Genomic DNA, 18,655 nt, shown 5'->3' with positions numbered 1-18,655 from the left:
TCCCCTGCACCTCCCCCTCCCCTGTACCTTACTCTCCCCTGCACCTCCCCCTCCCCTGTACCTTACTCTCCCCTGCACCTCCCCCTCCCCTGTACCTTACTCTCTCCTGCACCTCCCCCTCCCCTGTACCTCACCTTCCCCTGCATGTCCCTCTAACACACAGAGCCTCCCTTCACTCACCTCCTCCCAGCCTGGCCCTGCATAGGTGCTGAAGCTGAAAGCAGCCTAAATGTATCGACTGACTTGTCACAAACCCTGGCTAGGCCCAACCAAGCCCCCAACCCAACAAAGCTCTGGGGGCCCGTTCAGTAGCCCACCGCAAACAAAGGATCTCATCCACCAGGAGAGAAGTGGAGCCTACCAGTTGGGGAAAGGTCTACCTATGGAGGTGACATCTGGGCTGAGAAGGCCTGAGAGGCTGAGAAGTGGGATGAAGGAGTAATTTATCTTGCAAATAGCATTTTGAGCATAAAAAAAACAGGTGTAATGGACCCACAACAGGTGTGCACCAGGACTACCCTGGACAAGTGGGACAGAGGATCAACCTACAGAGGAGTCCGTTGCCAAGTTCTGTGAGAGGAGTACCCCTGGCCAAGGTTAAGGAAAAGGAGCATGGTGCGGTTCATAGGAGGCCTGTGGGTCTCAGCGGAGGGCTAAGGCGAGGGACCGGCATGTGACCACACAGGTCCGCACTTACACAGGACCTAAGACCCCGGCACAGCTGGAGATAGCTCTCAAGACACCGTCGTTAACCCGGAACAGGAAGAGGTCCCCAGAGAAGCTAAAAAACGTCTGTTTCCTAAACTCCACACCTTTTTATTATGGGGAGAAGCACTTCTAGGCTAGACACAGTCCTGGCTGCTTTCGTTCCTGGCTTCCAGGCGCGCAGGAACAGATGAGAGGCCACAGTGACGAGCGAGGGAAGTGCCGCGTGCTGACAAGCATATGACCATGGCTCAGGCCAGCTGCAGCCATCAAGAAGCCCCCGGGACACTCCCAGAGTCAAGGCTGGTCACAGAATTGACATTGACTGTGATGACCTGAGAAACAGGAAAATAGCAGACAGAAAGGAGAGGTCTGTAACACTTTATGGACCATCTTGTATCTAAACTGGTTACAGCACAAGGCTCTGGATACCAGAATTTATTATAAGGACAAGGACATCCTAATGTACATCACTGCTCCATCACTGTCTCTTGGTTATCATTCTTTCTTCTTTTTAAGATTTTTATTTTTTGGGCGCCTGGGTGGCTCAGTGGGTTAGGCCGCTGCCTTCGGCTCAGGTCATGATCTCAGGGTCCTGGGATCAAGTCCCGCAACGGGCTCTCTCCTCACCGGGGAGCCTGCTTCCTCCTCTCTCTCTCTCTGCCTGCCTCTCTGCCTACTTGTGATCTCTCTCTGTCAAATAAATAAATAAAACTTTAAAAAAAAAAAAGATTTTTATTTTTTATTTTATCTTATTTTTTAAAGATTTTATTTATTTATTTGACAGATAGAGATCACAAGTAGGCTGAGAGGCAGGCAGAGAGAGAGAGGAGGAAGCAGGCTCTCTGCTCAGATGTGGGGCTCGATCCCAGGACCCTGGGATCATGACCGGAGCCGAAGGCAGAGGCTTTAACCCACTTAGCCACCCCGGTGCCCGAAGATTTTTATTTTTGAGAGAGAGAGAGAGAGAATGAGAGGGGAGGGGCAGAGGAAGAAGCAGACTCCCCACTGAGCAGGGAGCCTGACACGTGGCTCGATCCTAGGACCCCGGCGTCGTGACCTGAGCCAGGCAGACGCTTAACCGACTGAGCCATCCAGGGACCCTTCATTCTTTCCTCTTTCTTAATCACCTCCAATTCCTGGCTGAAAGTCCCTACCAAGGTGTCAAATGCTAAAGCAGAATGTCGCAGAAGGTTAGGATGTCAGGGAAGCTGTGAGGGGCGCGTGGACACACAAACACACACACGCAGACATAACCTCCCCCCGACCACACACATTCTGCTAACCTCCAAAAAGAAACCCTTTCACCCCATCTTTGGGCCAGCACATAAGTGCAGGGAACGCGGGCATGTTGTAACGTACTCGCATGGAAAGGCCGCCAAAAGAGACCAAAACTTACCTATAAACAGATAATTTTCATGACCTATGACCACTTTGAATAGACTCTTTGTTTATCTGTTAATGAATCAGAAGGTTAGACTGCTGATAATTTAACCTTCCAAGAATCTTTTTTATTATTTTTTTTTTAATTTGGCTGCTGCTAGAGAGAAAAGCAGGACCAATTAGAGGGAGAAAATGAATTCTCTGGCAGATAAAACAAAGGGGATTTTCAAGGGCTTGGGAGGTTGTGGGCACTGGTTCTTCATCATATATAGTTTCAGGTCAAAATTTATGACCTTACCTTCCCAGGTTTATCATAACCCCTAATCTTCACACTGACATGTAATTAGTTCAATTTAGAAATATGAGGTTGGCAATGAAAGGAGGATAAAGAAGTGAAGGGGGAAAAGCCTGATTTTTCCAGAAAAGGGGTTAAAAACAAGGAATGGGGCAAAAGGATATGGGTAAGAGAGTATTTAAGAATAGGTGGGAATTGTAAAAACGCGGAGGGCAATGGAGCTGGGGGCCTGTTGGGCCTCTGGGATGGGGGTGGCGCCCTGTGGCCCACGGATACTGGGGTTATCATTGTAGTGGTGTGGAATGTGGAAAATCTCTTTCTGTGAAACAAGCTTTTCTGAAGTTCATAACATGAAGTGATTTTTTTTTTATCTCAGTTTTTAAATATTTGGCCAACCACATCAGTTTTATTTTTATTTTTATTTTTTTAAGATTTTATTTATTTATTTGACAGACAGAGATCACAAGTAGGCAGAGAGGCAGGCAGAGAGAGAGAGGAGGAGGAAGCAGGCTCCCTGCAGAGCAGAGAGCCTGATGTGGGGCTCGATCCCAGGACCCTGGGATCATGACCTGAGCTGAAGGCAGAGGCTTTTACCCACTGAGCCACCAGGCGCCCACCACATCAGTTTTAAAATATAAAGACTACCTTCTGAGAATTAAAAAATTTCCAGGAAATACAAGGGATGGCTGCCACCGAGTCACTGAACCTGTGCTTTTTTGCTGGGGCCTCTAGGGAGCGTTGGGGGTGGTGGAGAGGAGTTAGGACAAGCGAGTGTTCTCAGGTAGTTCTCAGTCAGCTGGAGAAGATCAGGCTGTCTCGCCATGTCCACGTGAAGGGAGACACTGGAGGGCCTTGAAGGCTGGGTGGGAAGTGGGCGGGCACATGGGGAGATGGCTTTTCATAAGACACAGCTGTGACTGTGTGGCTGTGACGGGCCGAGGACCGGTCTGGTGGGAGGATGATCCCAGGGGGCGTGCTCGGTCATGGGACGTGCTCTGTCATGGGACGGCAAGATCTTCAGGAGGACATGCTCAAACCTTCAAGATGCTCAGTATTTTCAGGCCACTCCTATGACACATCTGATTGGTCTCATCTGATTGGAGCCATTTGAAAATTTTAAGAAAATAAGGTTGTCTGGGTGGCTCAATGGGCTAAGTGTAGGAGTCCTGATTTCCACTTGGGTCACGACCTCATGGGTTGTCAGACGAGCCCCACGTCAGGATGCCCGATCGGTGGGGAGTCTGCTCAAGGATTCTCTCCTTCTGCCTCTCCCCTCCACTCGCACATGCACTCTCTCTCTCTATCTCTTTCAAAAATTTTAAGAAAGGAAAACAGAATTCAACAGGCTAGAAATACCCTACCTAAGGCACATTTGGGCGACATGCTCAACAGAGAAAACCCTAGTCTCCTCTGCTCACAAAATACCTCTCTGACTTAGAAAGTTTAAAAATCTAAAATCATAATGAGGACTGGCTGATCCAGTGGGTGGAGTGTGGGGCGCTCCTTATCTCAGGGTTGTGGTTTGAGCCCCACATTGGGCATAGAGCTTACTTGAAAAAAAAAAAAAGTCTAAAAACAAAATTATAACATACCGAAGTTATCAAAGTTCGGAGTTAAGTTTGCACACACACTCTTTTTCATATATAAGCCAACAAGGAACGAATAAAAACTTAGGCTAATTCATCTTTCATGTTAAAAAAAAAATCCAAAAGGGGTACTAAGAAAAACGGGATTTAAAATGTCATTATAGGGGCACCTGGGTGTCTCAGTGGGTTAAGCCTCTGCCTTCGGCTCAGGTCATGATCAGGATCCTGGGATCGAGCCCCAAATTGGGCTCTAGCCCCAAATTGGGCTCTCTGCTCAGCAGGGAGCCTGCTTCCCTCCCTCTCTCTCTGCCTGCTTCTCTGCCTACTTGTGATCTCCCTCTCTCTCTGTCAAATAAATAAATAAAATCTAAAAAAAAAATGTCATTGTGAGGCAAAACTTTTCAAACGCATGACCTCATTATGTCTAACAAGAAAAATAACATCAGGGGTGCCTGGGTGGCTCAGTGGGTTGAAACCTCTGCCTTTGGCTCAGGTCATGATCCCGGGGTCCTGCTTCCCTTCCTCTCTCTGTCTGCCTCTCTGCCTACTTGTGATCTCTGTCAAATGAATAAATAAAATCTTAAAAAAAAAAAAAAAGAAAGAAGAAAAATAACATCAAGATAAAGTCTGAAAGGCATTTGAAAAAATTCAACAATGATTTCTGATTTTAAAACCCACCATATATGCATGAAGGATAATACCTCCATTTAACAGAGGCTGTCTGTGTTATCACTGTTTTTTTTTTTTTAAAGATTTTATTTATTTATTTTACAGAGAACAAAGTAGCAGAGAGGCAGGCAGAGAGAGAAAGAGAGAGAGAGAAGCAGGCTCTGCACTGAGCGGAGAGCCCGATGCGGGGCTCGATCCCAGGGTCCTGGGATCATGACCTGGGCCGAAGGCAGAGGCTTTAACCCGCTGAGCCACCCAGGCGCCCCTATCACTGGGTTTTAACTTTCTACCAGTTTATAGTTTACGCAGAGGACTTGTACATCCCCTATTTCTCCCCCAGATCTCACACTTTGTTCACACTGTGAATGTGACCTTCTTACAGACCACTGTGTCGGGTCATTACTAGCATAAAGAAAGCTTCTGTTAGATGAATGGATAAAGAAGATGTCTCTCTCTCTCTCTCTCACACACACACACACACACACACACACACACACACACACACTGGAATACTATGCAGCCATCAAAAGAAACACAATCTTGCCATTTTCGAGGATGTGGATGGAACTAGAGGGTATAAGTCAATCAGAGAGGGACAACTGTCACATGATCTCTCTGATATGAGGAGTTTGGTGGCAGGGTGGGTTGGGAGGGAAGGAATGACACAAGATGGGATCAGGAGGGAGACAAACTATAAGAGACTCTTAATCTCACAAAACAAATTGAGGGTTGCTGGGGGGTGGGGGGTAGGGATAGGGTGGCTGGGTGTTGGACATTGGGGAGGTTATGTATTATGGTGAGTGCTGTGAAATGTGTAAGCCTGATGATTCACAGACCTGTACCCCTGGGGTAAATAATACATTATATGCTAATTTTAAAAAAAGAAAGCTACTATTAGACACACACACCAACCCCAACGTATATACATACAGCATGTACATGCATATTCATACATATGACATATCATATATGGGTGTGTGCATTTCCAAGCTGTTCACTGAATTCTCATTAGTTTTAATCGTTTTTCAGTTAACCCTCCCTGCTATTTCTGCAAGAAAATTATTGTACCAGAAATAATGCTAATTTTGTCTCATTCAATAAATATTATTATTTTAAAAAATTATATAGCTTTGGCTAGTCTATCTAGAAACAATGTCTCATATGGGGACCGCTGTTATTTTCCTGACCTTTACAGGAATGTTTTCAGTTTCCTGTTAAGCATGGTGTGTGCAGCTTTCAGACCATTTTATTTATTATCTTAAGAAAGGATCCATTCATTCTTATTAAATGTTTTTGAGGTAGATTTTAAATTGTATTAAATGCATTACTGACATGAAGTAAGATGAAAGTTTTTTTTTCTCTTTCAATTTACTATTGGTGTGAATTTATAGGATAGTGTTATTGTACTTTTAGTTGGATTAAATTTGGCTTATATTTCATCTAGGACTTGTATATCAACATCAGGAAGAACGTACTCCAGCTTGCCTTGTTAGCTCTATCTTTGAAAGGCTTTGGTATCAGGAAGAGTATTAATAGACTAGTACTACTTTTATGAAAATAAACGGGAATGCTTTCCATCTTTTATGTACTTCAGAATTTTTTCCAAGTTTCTATTATAATTCACCTTTATAATTCTGGCTATATTTGCATTTACTTGTCCTATGACAATAGATTTAATATTTTTCTGCATAAACTTAATGTTGGCTCATTTTTTACCCTAATCTCATCCTAAGCAACATAGATTTGATGTAATAGATATAATTTTCTAACACATTTTAAATTCATTATTAAATTAAGAAACAGTCCCGTGTATATACCTTAAACTATTACCTGTATCTTCCATAATACAGTAATCTTTGGAAAACAATGCACTAGATAACTTTAAGCATGGAAATTATATCTTTTGTACTTGAGAAACTTTACCTATTGAACAATCAGGTTCAGGATTATTTTTGGAGCTTTTAAGTTACTTTGTGATGTCTTCCAAGATTACTTTTCTGTCCGAGTGTTCTATTTCTTCATGAACTGATTTTAGTAGTTTCATTTTCAATTTCATCAAAATGTTGTAATTTTATTCTATTTTTAAAAAATATCCATATCTTTGATTACATACATTTTTACACTGCAAATTTTGGGCATTTCTGTTGTTTTGTCATCAGTCTAACTATGGTTCTATCTACTTAATTGTTTTAACAAAGAACACACACTGAGATGTCTCAATTCGAGTGGGGTTTTTTGGTTTATTCATTCAACAAATACTATGTGCCAAACAAGTATCAGGCAATGTACTAGATGCTGAAAGTAAGAGAAAAGTGAAACAGACACAGTTACCTGTTTCATTAATTTCTACCCTTTTAAAAAACACCTTCCTTTTTTCCCAAATTTTTTTGCTTGTTTATTTCCTAACTTCTGAGTATAATAATTGACTTATTTTCATTGTTTCTTTTTGGACATCAAAAAATTTCAGAGAAATGAATTTGCTTACTTCTAACTTTAGGGAGAACTTTATAATCATTTTTTAATAAATTATAGTTCTCAGTTCTACTTGGGTCAAACCTTTCCAAACGGGTTAAGTTTTAAAAATTTCAACTTTTATTATCTATAGTTCTATTGCATTATGATCACAGAGTGGCTGGTAAAATTTCCCTTAAGAGATTGTCATGAGGTTTTCTGGTACAGAACAGATCAACGTTTTAACCATCCCATGAACAATTTAGAAAAACTGTGTAGGGGCGCCTGGGTGGGCCCAGTGGGTTAAAGCCTCTGCCTTCGGCTCAGGTCATGATCTCAGGGTCCTGGGATAGAGCCCCACATCAAGTTCTCTGCTCAGTGGGGAGCCTGCTTCCTCTTCTCTCTCTCTCTGCCTGCCTCTCTGCTTACTTGTGATCTCTCTCTGTCAAATAAATAAATTAAGTAATTAAAAAAAAAAAAAGAAAGAAAAGAAGAAAAAGAAAAACTGTGTAAGACATATTGCTGAATTCTCTCCTTTTTACTCATGAGGTTTTTAAAATGCATTTCTAACTGTAGTAACTTCCAAGGTGTGCTAGTTAGTGTGAAGAATTACATAACTGCTACTCTTTCTTCTTGAATTGTACTTTTATCAATGTAGAAGGTCCTGTCTGATTTAAGGTACTTGGTGGGTGGGTGGGGTGTGTGTGTGTGTGAGTGTGTGTGTAGGGTGGGGAGGAAGGTCTTTAACTGATACTATTGTTTCAGTAGACTGACTCAGTAAGTCAGACAAAGCCATTAGAGAGATCCACAATTAAATCACCCTTTGTATTACTATCAAGAAATCGCCTTAAGAGATGGAAAGCATAAGAAAATCAGGTAGTGTTCTATTAAAAGTCTTTGGAGTTAGATGGGAAATGTTCATCTGTTATGTGCCACAGAAGGACAAACTCTATCTAACCAAGTGATGTGGCCGTTTGAATGAAGATCTCGGGCTCCCAATTATAAACTATAAGAATTAAGGAAAACACAACCTAAATCTAAGGTACATGGGTATTATGACCACTTCCTTCTCCATGTTTTTTTTTTTTTTTTTTTTAGATTTTATTTGTTTATTTGACAGACAGAGATCACAAGTAGACAGAGGGGCAGGCAGAGAGAGAGAGGGAAGCAGGCTCCCTTCTGAGCAGAGAGCCCGATGCGGGACTCGATCCGAGGACCCTGAGATCATGACCTGAGCCGAAGGCAGCAGCTTAACCCACTGAGCCACCCAGGCGCCCCCTTCTCCATGTTTTGAAGTCATTGTTACAGAGAGATTACAAAGATCCTGAGCACTGAATACTACATGCATACAAACTATCAATAAGGATGAGGGCAAAATAATAGACATCCTCACATAAAGGTTGAGAAAATTTATCATGCATAGACTATTATTGTATGTGCTCAAAGCAAATATGCTCTAACCACAACAAAACGGGCTCTAGTGCATATCTGGAGTCCAGGGTAAGAATCCCGTTCTTATCCTTTCCCAAGGAAAGGTCTTATCCCTGCCCAAGGTCTCTGTTGCTCAAAAACCTCAGCAACCTGAAAAGGCAATCCCCAGAATCACATGGGATGAAATTCCTGTATTATTCATAACAAAATGCTTATGTAAACTACTTTTTAAAAAATATTTTATTTATTTATTTGAAAGACAGAGATCACAAGTAGGCAGAGAGGCAGGCAGAGGACAGAAAAAGGGGGAAGCAGGCTCCCCACCATGCAGAGAGCCCAATGCGGAACTTGATCCCAGGACCCAGGGCCACAACCTGAGCCAAAGGCAGAGGCCTCAACCCACTGAGCCACCCAGGTGCCCCTGTAAACTACCTTTTAATCCTAAAATGGTTTAGAATTAAGAGGAGAAGTAGTTAAAAGAATTAAATGGGGGCACCTGGATGGCTCAGTCAGTTAAGCGTCTACCTTTGGCTCAGGTCATAGGGTCCTGAAATGGAGCCTCGGGTCTGACTTCCTGTTCAGTGGGGAGTCTGCTACTCCCTCTGTCCCTCCCCCTCAAGTGCATGTGTGTGTGTGTGCCTGTGCGCACACACACACACACACAGGCAGGAGTCTGCTTGCCCGCTTGTGCTCTCTCTCTCTCAAATAAATAAATACAATCTTTTAAAAAATACAAGAATTAAATGAGTAGTAATTATATAATTACATATGTGTGTGAGCAATGTTATATATTAATACCTACATTTTGGAATTCCATGTTTAATTTTAGGAGAATTGGACCTATTAAGAATTCAGATCAGGGGCGCCTGGGTGGGTCAGTGGGTTAAAGCCTCTGCCTTTGGCTCAGGTCATGACCCCAGGGTCCTGGGACTGAGCCTCACATTGGGCTCTCTGCTCAGCGGGGATCCTGCTTCCCTTCCTCTCTCTCTGCCTACTTGTGATCTCTGTCTCTCAAATAAATAAATAAAAATAAAATATTTTTTTTAAAAAAGGAACTCAGATCAGCCTCATGATTCCAATCTAAAAGGTACAACTGAGTAATTTGTGATCTTAATTTGTAAGTGTGCATCTACATATACGCACACAAGGAGAGAGGATATGTGCTTATAAATATGTGAGGATTTAAGAATCACTGTTTATAAATGTAATTATTAAACTTATAAGCCTTTAAAAAACTGGACTGGTTTGTCATCAGACCTAATAGGAACCTAAATACATTAAACTAATAAACACAATTAAAGATATTTTAAATTTATTACCAAGTTTATAAATGGAACTGAATATTAATCAAAGATCCCCTTAAATAGTGACTATTAAATTTTTCTTATACAAAAAGTATAAAAATTTTTTTTTCTTATACATAGAATAACAAGATGCTGACCTTGAAAGCTTAACTATTCACAGTTTAACTGACTTGATTTTAAAAATGAAAGTATCTGGGACGCCTGAGTGGCTCAGTTGGTTAAGCAGCTGCCTTTGGCTCAGGTCATGATCCCAGCATCCTGGGATCACGTTCCATGTGGGGCTCCTTGCTCAGCAGGGAGCCTGCTTCTCCCTCTCCCTCTGGCTCCCTGTGCTCCCTCTCTCTGACAAATAAATAAATTTTTTAAAAATGAAAGTATTCCCAGAATATGATTTTCTGTAGCATATATATTATATTTTGTTTTCTGTTTTAAGCTACAGGAGGGGGCTCTTTTTTTTTAGATGCAGATTTTAACCCATTCACATTTATTACAGTGACAGATACATTTGATCTTATCTATTTTTTTCTATGTATTATCAAGGATCTTTGATTTATACACCATTTTTAATCTCAAAAGAGCACATTTTCCAAGTATGTCTCTTGGAACATTAGTTCCACTCTGAAATTCTTCTACAGTACAGAACACATCTGAGAAAACTATATACTATATTCTCTTCTTAGTGAATATTGTAAAAACTCTGATGAATCCTTGAAATCCAAAACTAATGCCAACAGAAGCCATTAACTTATATGCTCAAGAAACAGAACATTCTAGCCACATGCAAGATTGAGAGGCAGACTGGGACAAGGTATGGAGGGTAATGTGGAAAAAAACAGAAGAAATTTAGAAATGTTATACCCTTTTTTACCTAGCTAAGGACATTGTTTAAAGTTGGTTAGTCAAGAAATGCAGGTGGAGGGGTGCCTGGGTGGCTCAGTGGGTTAAGCCTGTGCCTTTGGCTCAAAAGAAATGCAGGTGGAAAAAAAGAAGAAGAAGAAGAGAAAGAAAAAGATTATAAACAATAGATTTCCTTAGAATTCTAAACATTTTTTTAAAGATTTTTTAATTTATTTATTTGAAAGAGAGAGATCACAAGTAGGCAGAGAGGCAGGCAGAGAGAGAGGAGGGGAAGCAGGCTCCCTGCTGAGCAGAGAGCCCGATGCGGGGCTCGATCCCAGGACTCTGGAACCATGACCTGAGCCGAAGGCAGGGGCTTAACCCACTGAGCCACCTAGGAGCCCCGAATTCTAAACATTTTTATATGACAATTTCATACAGCAAAGCTGAGCAAATTTTACAGTGAAAAACTGTATAACCACCATCTATATCCCACCTTCGGCATTCTACCAGACTAACAAGAGCTTCAGAAAATTTAAGTATGACTTGCAGGAATGGGGGAGTGGTGTGGGGCAGTGGGGCGGGGGGAGAAGACTATAGTAGTGAAAATGCACTAGGCTCCTCAACTTTCACAGCGAGGGCTGGTAGAGAGCCTTGAAAGCTAGGAAATCAGGAAAGAATACAGGTAGAGCGTATTACGTAGAATTACAGAGATAAGCACCATTTCTTTGAAACTGTCCCCTCCCCCCAATAAGGTGGGACAACAAATGAAAGGATGAAGAGATGGACAGAGGTATAAAGCAAATGTAGCAAAATTTAACTGTACAATCTAGGTGACGGATATATGAGTGTTTCCATGTCTTTCAATTTTTCCGATCAAATTTTTCTTAATACTGACACACATGTGGTTGACAGCCTGGAAAGAACCTGCCAGTATTCACAGCATCTGGGCTATCCTCTGCCTGGCATTCCACACAGATATTTCCTGGTCCCTGAGCATCCAGGAGGGGCCATGTGACTGAGACAGGCCCATGAAGCCCAGGGAAAGATAATGTGCACCTTTCCTCCAGGCCTGGCCCCTGACGTCTCCTGTGGTGTCCTCCGTGAGCAACTTCCCCTCCTGACTTTGGGCAGACCCAGTGCAACTTGGCAGCCAGACGCTGAAGGTGAAGGTCCATCAGCTTCTGTCTCCAACAACCATATGCTGCCCAGACTGCCCCCAACTCACACTAGACCGTGATGTGAGGGAGAAATCAGCTTTTACTGTCTTAAGTGGCTCCTTAGGGATCTGTCTTTACCAGTTAGCGTTAACTATAACTAATATAAAGTGGGACCTGAGTGGGTCTGAGTAGAGGCTTTTATTTTTGTTTTATATCATTTGTATTTATTGTTTAAACACATATATGCAGGGGCATCTGGCTGGCTTAGTTGGAAGAGCATGTGACTCTTGGTCTCAGGGTTGAGGGTTCAAGCCCCACATTGGGCGGAGACATTACTAAGTAAAACTTTAAAAAAATAACAAAATAAAAAATAAACACATACATGTAAATTTAAAGTAAACAGTAAGCAAATATCAGCTAGTAGTAAAACGGGGGTAAAGCCTACTAAACTCACATTTGACTAAGGCCTCCTTCAGCATATTGGGCCCTTGGTGTGAATACAAAAAGGCAAAACTGCAAAATGGCAGCCCTTCCACTGAATTGATATAACCCTACGTGGGCCCCCTCAACCCTTTATACCCAGACGCCTTTGAACCATGCACAACCTGCACAACTAGACCCAGCAGCCCTCTTTATAATGTAGGTACTGACAACCTGGTTGGAAGTTGAAGGAATGTTAACTGGAAACATGTAGGGAGTTCTCATTCTAGCTGCCCTCACTTACAAAAGTTTTCATGTCTCTTACTTGACCCATTTCTCTTGCCCATCCTGCAATACCACAGTAAGTCATAATGACCCGGCTCAGAGGATCACAGACACCACAAAAGAGGAAACCTGCTGCCCCCATGGCCAACTCCAGTGCTAGAAAAGCAGCAGCAGTAGAGAGCCTGTCTTCTCCTCTGGGTGTGCCCTAGAGAGGACAAGGTGCTTCCACCTGAAAAAGATGACGAGCAACCTAGCCCTTTTAAGTCTGGGGAGGGGAGGTCTAAGATGGAGATTTTACCTCATCTGCCCTTTCAATGGACCCACCCTGCCTAAGCAACTGAGGTCCTGTGGAAGGTAGCCATGAGTTGTGCCACTTGGACCTCTATTCGAGGAAGAACTTAGTATTCCGCTATAAGGACTGCAGTTAGCGGACACCTCTGGCTCTTAGGGCCACCAGGATCCCAGGACTCACTCTGGCTTTTGAGCTGAAGGTATACTCTTCCCAGGCCACCTCCAGCAGTGACTGACCACAGCAAGAGCCCTGGGGACTGGCCATTTCTGCCTAGCCGGGGACTCTAATGGGCAGTCTATTCTGGAGCTCCCCCAATCAGTTGGCTAAGACCTCACCAGATCTGCACAGCTCTCTGAGGCTCTCCCTGCCCAAGCCTGCTACCTCCCTGCTTCCTTTCATACATGCCAGATCTGCATCATGGTCTAAAACTCTCCTCAGTATGCCTGTGTGGCTCAGTCGGTTAAGCATCTGCCTTCAACTCAGGTCATGATCCCGGGACCCTGGGATTGAGTCCTGCATTGGGCTCCTTGCTCAGCGGGAAGTCTGACAACCTGGTTGTCAGACTGCCCCCGACTCACACTAGACCGTGTGAGTCTCCCTCTGCCTGCCACTTCCCCTGCTTGGCCTCACTCTCCAGCTCAGTCTCTTTCTCTCTGACAAATAAATAAATAAAATCTTTAAAAATAAATAAAATAAAACTCTCCTCACCCCAGCCCTGGCTTCCCACTTCTTTTCGTGTTTGTCAGGTCTCTAACGAACTTCTTCCATTCCTAATTCTGTTTAATGATAATTTTTTAAAAGTAATCTTTATATACCCAGCATGGGGCTCAAACTCACAACTCCAAGATCAACAGTTACATACTCCATTGACTAAGGCAGCCCAGAAGCCCCCCCAATTCCTTTTAAAGGTCTTCATTCAAAGAACAAAAGTGACACAATATAAGACCTGGGTGAAAAATCAGACCTGCTCTCTCCATTTCCAGCCTTCCTTCTCTCCCCCTTACCTCCACCACTCAACTCTGGACCCCTTGCTCTGACAACCCATTGAGGCACTCAATGAGCCACAACTGCGAGTGGGAGGCTCCCACCTCACGCTAGCCCTCATGCCAAAGCAGACTGAAGATACATCCATCTTTAACAAGTCTAATTTCCACATTTTTTTAATGCATTCATTACAGCATCAAAAGACCATATTTGATAAGCCGGCGAAGTTTTTGGTATCCCAGAATAATTATACTCACACTTTCAGGCAACACAAGTCTCTAAGATTTTCCAGGTGTTATCTTTACATGTCACAAATCAGATTAAGTTCCCGTTGTGAAATTATATTCATTCTTGAAAAATGCAATAAAATAAGTCCCTGGCATAAAAATGTCCTTTCCCTCTCCTGTCCATTAGAATGCTTTAAGCAACGTCACTTTGGGGCACCTGGGTGGCTCAGCTGGTTAAGTGTCTGTCTCTTGATCTGGGCTCAGATCATGATCTCATGATCATGGATCAAGTCCTACATCAGGCTGCCCACACAGCGGGGCATCTGCTCATCCCTCTCCCTCTGCTCCTCCCCTCACTAGTGCTTTTACTCTGTCTTCTCTTGCTCTCTAATAAGATTTTATTCACTCATTTGTTTGAGAGAGAGAGAAGCAGACATCCCGCTGAGCAGGGAGCCCAACTGAAGGCTCCATCCCAGGACCCTGGGATCATGACCTGAGCCGAAGGCAGATGATTAACTGACTGAGCCACCCAGGTGCCCCTGAATAAAAAAAAAACTTAAAAAAAAAAGAAAGCAACATCACTTAGAAATCGGAACCCAAGTAACTTTTAAAGGCTCTAGCAAGAGGGGCAGTCTCTTCGCAATTCTGACACAAAGGAAATGAGTTTTTACTCAGATCTGGGCAGCTGCGTACTAATGAGCTGTTTTTAAAATGTTACATATGCTTCACCTAATAGTTTATCATAGTGCTGTTTATGACCAAGGCATTATTTTGCAAATATTGTTTGTTCTGCCCAAAGAGGTTTGGATACCTGCTGTGCAATTTTAGAGTTAGCCCTATGTAAACTACGCAGTAACCCCGTCTCTAAATGTTTTCTTCATAGTGTTCCCCTGTGGCCAAGTTTTCCATCCAGGTTGTGGTACCAGTCCAAGGCACCCCACCCCCGCCCAGCCCCAAGGATACCGCCTAAGGCTGCTCGGCCTCCCGGCCAAGACCTCAGCGGAGACACAGACCAGGGGTCTGCTTACAGGGCTGTCACTTGCCCAAGTCACTAACTCTCAAAGCCTCAACGTCCTCAGTCAAAACCCAATTAAAATATTACACCCTTGAGAACATTTTGAAGAGTTCTGCCTCTGCCCCAGGAACACATTCTCACCACCTGCCACTCCAGGATTCCAGCATTAAGTCGACCATCTCTCCCCAATCAGACAAGATGCAGTTTTTGAGGCTAAATTAGATTCCGCTTCCTTCATGTGACAGAACAGGAATGTTCTGGTTTTGTTTTTAAACACAACCCCGTGGTTATCAGCATCTAAATCCGTGCCGGAGGCCAGGATATGAACCAGAAGATGAAAACGAGAGCCCAGCTGACTGACTCTCCACCAGGCTCGCTTAATTTCTGAGGAAATAAAAATTTGATAAGCCGGCGAAGTTTTTGGCATCCCAGAATAAGCTCGGACTATTTTGGGTAAGAAACAGTCACAATCAAGCCCTCGGTCTGAGGATGAGTAACAGATCTGCTGACGGGTTGCCGCCTTCCACGCGACTCCAGAAAGTGTGTGATATGCCAATGAGGCACTGCAAAACGGACAATGAACCAGAACACGATTGCCAAGTCACACTTTTCGTCGCAAATGCCCAGAAAGTCTGCGAGAACTGCCTACACGCACCGTACTGGAGACACCGTCCGGGCGGCAGACGGGAGGGGCAAGTCAGATTCCACCCGGCTGTGGGCACGGAGCCCCCCACCCCCGACCCCTCTCTCCCCACGGGCCGGGCCTGCGTGCTCCCGGCCACCGAGACCCGCTGCCGCCCGCCCCATTCGCTGCGGCCGGGCGGACTCAGGGCTTCCAGGTACGTGTTTACGGTGAGTGGCATTTCCTTGTCGCGGAACAGGCACAGGTAATTTCACAACCCCATTAGCGCATTCCAAAGGCAAGAATCACACCCCGGCAACTTCATCTTTCCACTGGCCCCCTGGGCGCCCGCGGGCAGCGCGGCGACCGCTGGCCCGTAAGGCGGGTGGGGGAAGGGCGCCGGGCCGGGGAGGGGGCGCGGCGCGACCCCCGCCGACAGCACAGACCTGGTTCGGGATCCTCCGGCCGCCCCGAGTGGTTGCCCATGCTCGGCGGACTCCGGCAGCGGCCGGTTGGCCGGCCTCGGACAGGGTGTCCGCGGTGCTAGGGCTCGCGCCGGCTCCGGCTGGCGAGGCGGTGGCGTCCGGCGAGTCCGCTCCAGTCAAAGAAAGGGCCGGGCGCCTTCCAGTTCCCGGCGGCCGCCGGCGGAGCCGCTCCTCGCCCGCGCGGGCGGGCCCCGCCCACTTCATCTGCATACCGTCCGCTAGCAGGCCCGCCCACCGCAACTCCAGCCGGCCTGCCCGGCGAGGCCCGCCCATCTCATCTGCATAGTGCCCTCCCATCTCATCTGCATATCACCCTGGAGCATCCGAAGGGTTCCCTCCCACGCGTTGGAGGGCCGCAACAGCTGACCGACTTCAGGCCTCTAGGGGCGGACGCTGAGAACTGCAGCTGGACAAGGTAGGCTGGAAAAACCCCACTGCGGGGAGGCTGACGCCAAGGGCCACGAGAAAGGCAAGATGCTGCGCGTGAGACTTTAGATCTCATGTCAGGGCAAGAAAAACTAGGTAGGGCTGGCACGGTACAGGCGCTGGAGCGATTTTCTGGATAAATGAAGGAGCGGACGCACCAGCAACTCTCGAGAAGGACGTGAAGACGAGTGACACTTTAACAAACACCTGCCGGTTATTCAAGATGAATACTACCACAAATGATGAAATGCATACCAATCCTTACGGTAACTGTTCTTCTGCGTATCAGAAATGACGAACTTATGGAAATTGCCCTGAACGACTTTCATAGTTAATCTGACAGTGAAAACAGCTAAAAATAAGTCAATCTTGCAGTGAAAAATATTTAGAACTAATAAAATCATGAGTGGAATGGCTAGTTCTCTCTGCATTACTTGGACGCTATGGCCCATTCTCAGTTCTCATCTTACCTATCAACATCTTAGGTCACCGCTAATCATTCTGCTCCTCATAAAAGGAGGAGTCCAGACAGCAGGACCCCGCCTCTCTGGTCTCCTCTTCTCAATCCCCTTTGCTGGCTTCTCCTCCTCTCCTTTTTTTTTTTTTTTTAAAGGTTTTATTTACTTATTAGAGAGAGAGATAAAGCATTGAGAGGAGAGATGTCAGCGGGAAAAGCAGACTCCCTGCTGAGCAGGGAGCCAGATGCGGGACTCAATCCTGAGACTCCAGGATCATCACCTGAGCAGAAGGCAGTCACTTAACCAACTGAGCCACCTAGGCGCCCTTCTCCTCCTCAACTTGATCTCTAGCACCAGGGGTGCCCCCAAGCCCAGTGATCTATATAATCACCTTGGTTATCTCTTCTCTAACTTGGCTGTCCCCACTACATTGTGGCTTTTAAGCACCACCTATATATTTTCCGCCTGGTACCCTCTTCTATATTCCAGACTCATTTAACTCACTACCTTCTTGACACTTCCACTTAGGTGTCTTAATAAGCATCTCTGATTTAACTAGAAAAAAAGGCCAAAATCTTGATTTTCTTCCATAGCTGTCTCATATAGTCGTCTTCATCTCTGTAGATGGAATATGTCAGAATAGTTATCATGAATGCCACCTCGTCTCAGCTCTTCTCACCATGTCCATTGCTACCACCTGGTCCAAGCCACGGACCATCCTACCAGGATGATCCCAACTGCCTCCTAACCGGTCTCCATCTTCTGCCTGCCTGTTTATACTCTAATCTTCACCTAACAGAGTGGTGCTTCTAAAACCTAGGTCAAATCATACCACACCTCCATTTACAATGCTCCAACAGCTTTCTGTCTCACTTGGAGGAAGCACCAACGCCCTTACCTTGGCCTCCACGGTTCTGAATGATCACCCCCTCCTTCCATCGGTGGACTCACCTTCTCCCGCTCACACTGCTTTTTGCTACAGTGGCCTCCTCACTGTATCTCAAATAAGCCAATCATCTCCCACGCAAGGGCCTTTGCCCCTGCGGCTCCCTCTGCCTGGAATGCTCTTCCCCCACATTCCTACATTACACAGACCCCATGTTTCATTCTCTTTCATTTCCTAGGTCTCTGGTCCAATGTCATTCCAGTAAGAGGGGCTTCTCTTGTCACACCACATTAAATAGTAAGCCAGACCCTGAAGGTACACATTTTCCTGCTTTGCTGACCTTCAGGATGCATATCACCAGTGAGCATGCTATATATTTACTTGTTTACTGGTTTATTGTCTCCCCACTAGATTGCAAAGCTCCTAAGAACAGGGAATGAATGAATGAATTTATAGGCTGTATCATAAACCAATCAGCTCCTACATGTTACTTCCTTTTAACAGTGCCGTGGGCTGGTTTCTCCAACAAAACTAATTTGTCAGGGTGCCTGGGTGGCTCAGGGTTAAAGCCTCTGCCTTCAGCTCAGGTCATGATCCCAGGGTCCTGGGATCCAGTCTCCTCTCTGCGGAGCGAGAGCCTGCTTCCTCCTCTCTCTCTGCCTGCCTCTCTGCCAACTTGTGATCTCTGTCTGTCAAATAAATAAATAAAATCTAAAAAAAAAAAACAAAAAACA

The 18,655-nt window shown here is 44.9% G+C and overlaps 1 protein-coding gene across 6 annotated transcripts in view; it reads right to left on the bottom strand.

The window, feature by feature from the left end:
* The window catches only part of SPECC1 (sperm antigen with calponin homology and coiled-coil domains 1), a 276,278-nt gene that overhangs the window by 134,667 nt on the left and 122,956 nt on the right, over nucleotides 1–18,655 (bottom strand). The window contains exon 1 of one of the 6 annotated variants that reach the window (XM_059380516.1): nucleotides 16,113–16,842. The exons of the other annotated variants lie outside the window; for them this stretch is intronic. Coding sequence (XP_059236499.1) covers nucleotides 16,113–16,152 — 40 coding nt within the window. The 5' untranslated portion in view covers nucleotides 16,153–16,842. Of the gene's footprint in view, nucleotides 1–16,112; nucleotides 16,843–18,655 lie in introns of those variants that run through there. 6 annotated transcript variants of the gene reach the window in all.

The sequence above is a fragment of the Mustela nigripes genome, chromosome 16 (genome assembly GCF_022355385.1).
Source record: "Mustela nigripes isolate SB6536 chromosome 16, MUSNIG.SB6536, whole genome shotgun sequence".
In the NCBI taxonomy this organism is placed as follows: domain Eukaryota; kingdom Metazoa; phylum Chordata; class Mammalia; order Carnivora; family Mustelidae; genus Mustela; species Mustela nigripes.
Note: the sequence above shows the minus strand (reverse complement) of the source record. Positions and strands in the feature narration are given on the sequence as shown.